Source organism: Brachyistius frenatus, unplaced genomic scaffold (assembly GCF_029030835.1).
Source record: "Brachyistius frenatus isolate BFR_SWC_R1_liver_20210118 unplaced genomic scaffold, ASM2903083v1 Contig_151, whole genome shotgun sequence".
In the NCBI taxonomy this organism is placed as follows: Eukaryota; Metazoa; Chordata; class Actinopteri; family Embiotocidae; genus Brachyistius; species Brachyistius frenatus.
The window spans coordinates 444,296-453,558 of NW_027210750.1; the positions used below are offsets into that span (position 1 = coordinate 444,296).

General features: G+C 46.5%; 1 protein-coding gene across 3 annotated transcripts; it reads left to right on the forward strand.

Annotated features, from left to right (window-relative positions):
• Positions 1 to 98: 98 nt before the first annotated feature.
• LOC138631226 (transcription factor 20-like) lies at positions 99 to 5,617 on the forward strand. 3 transcript variants are annotated; one of them, XR_011311708.1, is made up of 7 exons: positions 99 to 508; positions 1,153 to 3,050; positions 3,374 to 3,467; positions 3,646 to 3,695; positions 4,126 to 4,194; positions 4,659 to 4,765; positions 4,920 to 5,617. XR_011311708.1 is itself a non-coding variant. In XM_069716035.1 (6 exons), exons 2-5 carry the CDS (start codon positions 1,155 to 1,157, stop codon positions 4,165 to 4,167), a joined length of 2,082 nt encoding a protein of 693 aa, XP_069572136.1. In that variant the 5' UTR covers positions 99 to 508; positions 1,153 to 1,154; the 3' UTR covers positions 4,168 to 4,194; positions 4,659 to 5,617. The 3 variants fall into 3 exon arrangements, 1 of the variants encoding a protein (XP_069572136.1); XR_011311709.1 differs by having other exon boundaries at positions 4,662 to 4,765; XM_069716035.1 differs by having other exon boundaries at positions 4,659 to 5,617.
• Positions 5,618 to 9,263: the final 3,646 nt, after the last annotated feature.

Here is a 9,263-nt window from a genome sequence, read left to right on the forward strand (position 1 = left end):
ATTAAAGGATTTTTGGAACGGCTCCGTTTCCTGATGCTTTTACTTTGAAGGCGCCTTGCTCCTTTTCCGGTGTCGTCCATATTGTTTTCGGTCGGACTTGACTCTGCAGGAAGAAGGTGTCCATGATGACAACTTTGGACTACCAACAGTAGCCGAGCAGCTTCGAGGTTGACTGCTGCTGGATTTACTTCAGTTTCAAAAAAAATAAATAAATAAATTTAAAAAAAAAAAAAAAAAAAAAAAAAAAAGAAGATGTCTCCGAGTCCGTTTCCCGTCGAGTGTCGTCCGCGTTGGGGAGTCGCTTAGCGGGCCGAACCAGCGAGCATGAACTCGGGCCGCCGCCGCTTTTGTTTACATCCAGCCCCGGTGATGGGCCTGGAGAGGCGTGTGAGCTAACCCCGCTACCCCGAAAGCTTTGCTCCGCGGAGGACGGTGTCATCCCGGGAGCCCGCACTCCCGGGGCCGGGGAGGTCCCCCTCCCCCGAAACCCTGCCGCCGCACTGAGCTGGTGAGACCGCCAACTTCTCAATCAGTGATCAATAATTCATCGTCACCTATTGACGCTCCTCGCGCAGGGCTCCGTGAACGGGCCTTCACCTGTTTGAAGGGGACACGACACAACTTATCGATGAGTTACCGAGAAAATAGTTTCCTATTTTGGTCATTTATATTCATAAAGATGTCAAACATTCAGTTTCGAGAAAACAAAATTGCTGCTCTATTTCTCTTATTTAAAATTCATTGTACGTGTAAATAACACAATAAATCTGATCAACCTGTAGATTGATGGATCAGTAATAGAAGTTAATGTTGGTTTGCTTGTTAAAGTATATATATATATGTATATATATATGTATATGTATGTATATGTATATGTATATATATTGTTATTTTATTTACATGTTAATATACATCAACGCTATTAAAAACAAATAACTCACAGAATAATCTTTTATTTTTATGATGCCTTGTAATATTTGGATTAAATCAGCCTGACAACGCTGATGAGGATGTTTTGGAGGTTTTAAAAAGTCCGATTTTTTTGAAGTTTGATTCAAATCTGGATTATTTCAGGAAACATAAATGGACTTCTGGCAGTAATTGAAAACACGGTGTGTATGAACTAATAATTCTTCCTGTTGTGTTTTGCAGCAATGAACGTGTCCCCTCGGGACCCCCCTCTCGTGGCCATGGACCTGTCAAAGAGCTACAAACCGCTGACCCGCAGCCACGCCGAAGCCTTGGACCTGGCCAAGAAGCCCGAGTGGTACCACAGACGCCCGCCGAGCTGCAGCACGGACGTCACCTCCGCCTACAGAACCAGAGCCTCGTCCTCCTACAACTCGCTCCCCGCGCAGCCGGACGCACCCGTCCGCTGCCGGGACATGGAGCCGGGCCCCGAGTCCATGGGCAACTACGTGAATTCGTCTCTCGCTCCGGGCCTGGATCTGTACCGCGACAGGGTCCACAGCAACCTGTGGCACCCGGGCTTCTACGGGCCCGACCGGAGCGGCAGCCCGGTTCCCGAAAGCAGCGGCGGGGAGGAGGAGAGCGAAAGCGGCTCCGACGTCATCGTCCTCTTCTCCTCGTCGAAGGAGCCGCTCTTGTGCGGCTCCTTCATCCAGGACGGCGGCGGCCACATGGTGGCGCCGCTGTCGCCCGCCGCGTCCTCGCCGGACGAGGGCGGGCGAAGCTGCTACCACCTACCTCAGCCGCTGAGCTCGCCCAGTCCCGACAGCTCGTACTCGGACGAGTCGTCGGACAGCTCCGCGGACATCCCCGTCCACCACACCCGGCCCGTCGTCCTGCTGTCGGACCTCGGCGCCGTCTACGGCAACGCCGCCGAGTCCGCGGTGGACATCTCCAGCGACGACAGCGACGTCGTCGAGGTGTCGGTCACGAACCACGAGAAGAAAAGCCGAGCGGGCGGGGAAACTCCGCGCAGGCAAGTTCGACGCAGCACCAGAATCCGACAGTCCGTCTCCGAGGCGCCGGCGTTCTCCTGCAGCGCGTCGCGGCACACGCCGAGCCGGCAGGTGAAAAACAACGCGGTGGGCATTTACAACGAAAGCTGCGACTCGGACGACGCGATGGAGTACGCGGTCAGGTTGTCCAGCTCGGACGAGTCGGCCTCGCGGCCGAATCTGTCTCGGAGAGCGAGCAGCGAATCGGAGGAGTCGGACGTGGACGTCCGGCCGAACAGGAAGTCTCCGCGGGGGGCGGAGCCGGAGCAGCGGCGCCGGCCGTCGCCTCGCCGCAAGGCTTCGGAAAGCATCAATCGCAAACGGAAGAAGCCGCTCGACGTTCCCAAAACCAAGAAGCCGGGAAGGAACCAGCAGAACTGCCGAGTCGCGCCGCAGCAGCGCCAGAAGACGTCGACCTGCGGGAGGACGTCCGCCGGCAAAAAGACCGTCGCCAGGCGGAAGAGGAAGCGGCGTCCTCCGACCGGACCGTCGGCGCTTTTCTCTCCCAGAGAGCCGGAGATCAAACTCAAATATGCAAAAGCTAAAGAGAAGAAGGACAAGAAGTCGGAGGGCTTCTTCCCCTTCGTCCACGTGGAGCGGAGGTCGTGCACGGTGGTCAACTACCAGGAGGACGAGGCGGCGGTGCGGAGCGGCAGAGGAGGTCCGCAGCCGGCCGCCCTCGGGTCTCTGTCCGGGTTCGTTCCCAGCACCTCCTGTTACCAGCTGGGCCGACTCGGCGCCGACGGCAGGTGTCCGGACACGCTGCTGTGCTGCATGTGCGGACAGACGGCCAACGCGACGGGCCTCGGCGACCTTCACGGCCCGTACCGGCCCGCCGGCGGTCCGAGCGGCCGGACGCAGCCGAGGGACGACGGGCGGGGACGACGGGGGAACTCCGACGATGACGACGGCGACGGCCGCGCCGCCGTGCGAAGTTCGCCCGACCGCTCCGACCCGAAGGCGCCGCCTCTCCGCCTGGACGAGTGCTGGATCCACGAGGACTGCGGCATCTGGTCGGCCGGCGTGTTCCTGGTCCGAGGGAGGCTGTACGGGTTGGAGGAGGCGGCTCGGCTCGCGCACGAGACGGTGAGTCTTTTTTTTGTTCCTTTGGTTCGGGACCACGGCTGCAGGACCGTCGAACGAATGCAAGCGACCTTCGTTAAATGCCGACCGATATATTTTGATATCTGGCGCCGGATTCATGCTTCTCCAAAAAAAAACAACAAAAAAAAAACAAAGGTACGTGAACAATCGAGCCGACCGAAGCAGCTGGAGGTTCTTACGGGTTGTTTTGTGAGATGATTTGGATTCACAGATCTGCTGCGTACCTTCTGCAGTAGATTTCGTGGGCGTTCCTAATAAAGTGAACACTGTATGATAAACGCTGGTTGTGACTTCTGTTTTTCCAGATTTGTTCAACCTGCCAACAAACAGGTGCAATAATGGGCTGTTTCCAGAAGGGCTGTCCCAGGAATTATCACCACAGATGTGCCACCCAGTCCGGTAAACGACCTCGTGACACGTCCTTCGGTTTATCAGCTGCGAGACATTCAGACTTCTGTTTTTATTCATGTTTTGATGTGCTGATTTTTATTTAATTTTTGAACTTGCTGTGACCTAAAATCTCTTGTTTTCGTTCTGTCTCGAGTGTTAAAGTCTCGTTTTTGTTTGTGTTTTTTAGGCTGCGTCCTCAATGAAGAGAACTTCTCAATGAGATGTCCAGAGCACAAGGTAACCTCCCCCCCCACCCCACACACACACACACACACACAAATACAAAATAAAAACAAAGAGTTTGAACTTTTAAATCTGTCTGATGTCTGGGTTTGATGACGTGTGAGGAGCTGCTCCGCCTGCAGGGGGCAGCAGAGGAGCTTTTATGTTGGGAAACTGCTTGCAGACATGAACACTGAAAATATATTTTAAGAAGCTCATAACACAAAAAGCAGACAAGCAGCAGGAAATTCAATATTATTGCTTTTGAAGATGAATAAATTCAAAGCCTGCAGTTTGAAGAATATCACATCGGTGTAGACATTTTGAAAGAATGAAACTCTGCGAGACGTTTGATAAATACAATCTCAGATGAACAGATTCAGAAATATTTCCATGAGTTTAACGTCCGGCTGATTTTTTTTTTGTGTGTGTTTGTATCGGACAGAACAAACCGTTCAGGACTGCGACCAGACGACACAAGAGATGACAAAGAGGACACCAGGGGGCGCTGGAGGTTCGTACTGACATTTCAATGTCATTTTTAAAGGATTAAATAACAAAATTCTTACTTTTTATGAATGCAAAGCCAAATTTAAAAGCCCCCAAAAAAAACACAGTGCTCAGTTTAAGACTGTTATCAGCTGGACGTCTCTTAATCAATAAACACAAACATTAACTGTTAAAAGAGGTTTAAAAACATAACAAAATCATTCCACAACAGTTCAAAGTATTTCTGCAATAATGAAGACCAAAAAAAAAAAGCTGAAAAATATTTCTGGTTCATCTCATTTATTTTCCGTCAGCTGGACGAAGCTCTGCGACGACGCCGGCGACATTTCTCTGTTTTATATTCTAAATTTTGGACGTAGATACCGCCCCCTAGTGGACAGACTTGTTTTCACGCGCCAGATAAACACAGCAGGCTGAAGGATGAGAAATGTTTCAGGTTGACGTTCTCCTTCCTCCCGTTTGTCCCAGAAGGATCCTCACATCTCCTCAGGGAGCCGCCTGACTTCAACCTCAGACGTTTTCTAACTCTAATTACGCAGCTTTGAGCGGGAAGAAAACAAAACAACAACCTTCTGGTAAGATTTCACTCGTCTCGACACACACACACACACACACACACACACACACACACACACACACACACACACACACACACACACACACACGTCGATCCGGGCGTTTCACATACGAACTTGTCTTGTGTTTTGTTTCTGTTCTTCTTTTTCATAGGTCTTTAACAGGCAGTGACACACATTGGACAGAGCCGAGATGGTGTGTGTGTGTGTGTGTGTGTGTGTGTGTGTGTGTGTGTGTGTGTGTGTGTGTGTGTGTGTGTGTGTGTGTTTATTCCTCGTCTTGAAGATCCACTCTTGGACTAGCCACGTCACAAAGCCAGTTTATTGTTTGAACATAGTTATTATATCAGAGTTTAAATGAGCTTTATTGATCTGTTGTATAGAAAAACAACAATAATATCTTTATATGAGGCCACTTCTTTTTCTACAGTTTTTCTACTACTTTTCTATTCCTGTCAGTGTTGCAGCCAACGCGTTTACCTTTTATTTATTTTCCATGAGTTGCATGCAGTCGACGTTTTGCTCCGACGCACTTTATATCGTATAATTTGATGATATTGTCTTGTTATTTATGTCTCGTCTGTCCTTCCTTTTTTCTTTTTTTTTTTTTCTACTAAAATTATTTAAAGTTAATATAAAGCTGCACTAAGCTAAGATGATTTCCGTTTGAATCTCGATAAGAGCATCTCATCCTCGCCGACTGACGCCACAAACTTTTGCATTCAGCAGATTGATTTTCATCGCCGGCGTCGGGTTCGGACGCTCCTCCGATTACAGGATGTAAAAACGTCTCACAAGCCGCAGCGAGAAAGACATCAGTGTTTATTTTTACGTGTTATAGATTTTTTTTTTTTAAATAAAATAAAGGGTCAGTTCAACCAAATCGCAAAGCATTCTCCGAAAGGAGCGGAAATGATACGTCGGTTTACAGAAAACGTATTTAATCTACAGATAAAAACTGATTTTTAGCTGCTCGGATGTGAGAAGTTTTTAGTTTTGTAACACTAGTTTTCACTGTTTTTTAAAAGAATAAAGACAAAAAAAAAAAAAGTCATTTTTTTTCAAACTGCAGAAAGCTGCATTTTACAAGCACTGCTGTCGGATGTTATGTTCATCGTAAGGCCCAAAAAAAACACTATATTTTAGTCAAATATCCAAACAAAGCTGTCAGATATGTTGGTGATGGGTTCAAATGTTTGTGTGTCGTTGTTTCCGATAAACGCTAACGCCGGTTAAAGTCACACTACACGAGGAAGCGTGCTGCCGGACGTATCCAAAATGAAAACGCTGCCGATTTTTAACATGAATCGTTTTAAATTATCAAATGATTGATCCAAATATGAATTAACAATCGCTGCTGTCAAATGTTTTAAAAACAAACAAAAAAAGTTAAGTGTGAGCTCAGAAACACGTTTCTGTGATTTTGGGTGAATTGACCCTTTAAAGTCTATTTGAGTGGCGCTGAAGTGGCCCGGTGCAGCTTTAACTGTCCACCTTCATGTATTTCAGTTCACCTGAGTCGTTACTGAAGTGTTGAAAAAGAGAAAGATTTAAATAAATGTTCAGTTTGGTTTCGTGTCTGCAGGCTCTATTATTTCAGGAATAAAAAGATAATTCATGTTATTTAATAAAAGTCAATAAAAAACAACAACAACGAAGCTTTGTGTTTCCTTTGAGTTTCGGGAACAAAATGTTTTTGGTTTTTTTAGTTTTGCTCCGAGGAAGATTGTGGTTTGTTTGGGTTTTTTTGTTGTTTTTTTGCAAGTCGCCAACCGTCTGAAGGGATTTTATTCTCAAACTTGAAATCTTTCAGCAGCTGTCGTGTTCACTTCCATCTCGACTCTTTTGGTTAAAAGATCGAGGTCAAATCAAGGTCGAGCGTTTATTCCGTTTTTCCGAGGAACTGTGCTGATCACTTGGTTTTGTTAATATTCCTGTTCATTTTTCACCTCCAGGAGAAGTTGGGACATTTCCTCAAAAACACTCATATTTATCACGCTGACACGCTGGTGTTGCGCAATATTCGGCGGCTTCGGGTAAACCGGACGTCTGCGGCGTTTCCCGCCTGCAGCTGCACCCGAAACCCTCTTTTGTTTGGACTTTTTACTGCCTCGCTTTCCTTTTTTTTTTATTTTTTTTTTGCCCTCCTCGTTTCTCCTCATCTTCTTCTTGTGTTCTTCACCTCCTGCCGTCTTCACTCGGGCTTCAGGCTTATCTCCTTTTTTTTTTTTTTAGGACCGACAGGTTCCTCCGATCCCAATCCTCCTCGCTATCTCTGCAGCGCAGCTTGGCTGTGTTTTTTTCTTTTTTTTTTTTTTTTTGCAGGTGGCTCATTTACAAAAAACGCTGCAGCTGCTGAAACCGACACGACTCAAACGTGTAAATAAGCAGCAGTTGTTTTTTTTTCCCCGCTAGCAGCTGGTGATGTAAAAATACATCAGCGGGAAACTCGGGTACATTCAGTACACCACGTGGTTTAAACTACTTTTATATTGAAGCCAAGAAAAGGCCAGAATAAATAAAATATTTACAAGTAAGTGGATATCGTAACTTCTTTCTTTTTTTTTTTTTTTTCAGAATCATAAATTCTGAGTAGAAATACGTGTATTTCTGGATGCCCGTTTTAATTTGTTTAAAAAAAAAAATGTATTCGGTCACATGACTGACAGGATGTAACCTGATTGGACGGATTCCATTCAGCCTTTGCTTATTTGATCAGATATCGGATGTTGGACTCTGAATTTTAAGTCTGAATTTGCGAACCCTTTAAAAAAAAAAAAAAAAAAGTTTATGGAAGTCAAATTTCTGAAATAACATTTTGAAAGTTTCAAAGAAAATTGAACAGTTGTAATTGAGATGGACAGTTTTTTATCTGTGTTGTTAGTTTAGTTTATCACCGTATACATCCTGTATGAATTCAAAACTAAAACAAAAGTAGAGAGTTTTTAATTAATTCATTTTAGTGCTACAAATCCCTGAAGTATTCAGCGGTTGAATCGCAATTCGGTTCCTTTCTTGGTTTCCGTATTAAAGCCCACAGCAACAATAAATTGATTTGAAAAATAAAAATGAGCAATTTAAAGTTGATGTTGTCGGATGACGCCTTATGACATCTTTAGCAATTTAGAGTAATTAAAATGGAGTCGATGCCCGCGGCTGTTTGTCGATTTGAACATGTAATCTTGCAAGATAATAATTTTACTGTCTGTCTTTAGAGTTACGTAACGTCTTCACTGTCCAATTACATCTTATTTGGCGTTTTGTCTGGAGCCTGCAGCAGTCAGGAAAACTGTTAAATGAATGCTCGACTGTTCTCGGTTCCATTGGAGGATAAAAGCGTTTCTACTTGTCCTTTAAGGCCCAAACTAAAACCATCATTTACATATGGGGATAACGGCGTCCATTCTCGGGCAATCGTCCTGTTTTTGGTTTACGAAGTCTAAAATCAGCTGCTATAAAATGTCCGTAACTCACTCGGTTGTCTTTTAAAAGGAGTTTCGACTTCGGTAATTATTTTAAAAATTCAGGTTACTATCGACTTGGAACTCCGGTTTCGAATACCCACGACTATATTTGACTTTGGAGACGTCCAAAAGAGAGAATTAGATAACGTGGCACGCAGCAGCCGCTTGCTGCCGGTGGATAAACGAGGTGGTGGAGGACATCTCGGAGACGTGGTGGAGGACATCTCGGAGACGTGGTGGAGGACATCTCGGAGACGTGGTGGAGGACATCTCGGAGACGTGCTCGGCTCGGCTGTCATTACTACGCTGAACATGCAGGGTTGCCTGATGATTCGCTCCCAGCTCAGCTGCACCAGGCGCGTTCTCGTTTCTCTTTTCTCGTTTCTCCTCCTTTAGATTCAGATCGGACTCGTTCTCACCCTCCTCGTTCTTTATCGGTCAGGAAAAACGCATCAGTTTTGGATTTCTTCGCTCTGCTGTGCAGGTTGTTGTAGATGTATAGATTTGTATGTTTTTTTTAACACCTGGGTGGGAGTGTTACGCAACGCCGCTCGGAGCGAAAGGTTTCTGCAGGCGGACGCTCGCTCGGCCTGAAACGCGCCTCGGCGGTTTCGCAGCTCGGCGGGGCGTTTGTGAGTTTACTGGAGCGTAATCATGTGACCGACATACAGCGAGGCTCGAGTTCGACGCGCAAAACAAAAAAAACACAGCGAGTGTTTTCACTGTGTGAAAAAAAAATGCAGAAGCGGGGAACGCAGGCGTCGATGCCAAATCTGCAGTTTGATTAAAAATCAAACGAGGAGTCGGTGTTGACTCTTCGTGCCTCGAAAGACCGACGGCGAGGCGCTTTATTGAATTTTGAATGAACGGAGGGAAAAGTCTGACGTGGAATAACCGCTGCAATATTTCCTGTGATGTTTTCATCTGCTGACGGAGACGCTGAAACGACTTCGCTGCTTCCAGGAGGAACCCGACGTCGGCCCGATGTCGTCGGCCGACCGTCTGCTCGTGTCGTGTTGCACAAATTTTGGGGG

Coding starts and splice junctions, on each gene's coding strand:
- LOC138631226 (XM_069716035.1), top strand. CDS start 1,155: ATGAACGTGTCCCCTCGGGACCCCCCTCTCGTGGCCATGGACCTGTCA. Junction 3,468..3,645: donor CAGATGTGCCACCCAGTCCG/GTAAACGACCTC, acceptor TGTGTTTTTTAG/GCTGCGTCCTCAATGAAGAG. Junction 3,696..4,125: donor TGAGATGTCCAGAGCACAAG/GTAACCTCCCCC, acceptor TGTATCGGACAG/AACAAACCGTTCAGGACTGC.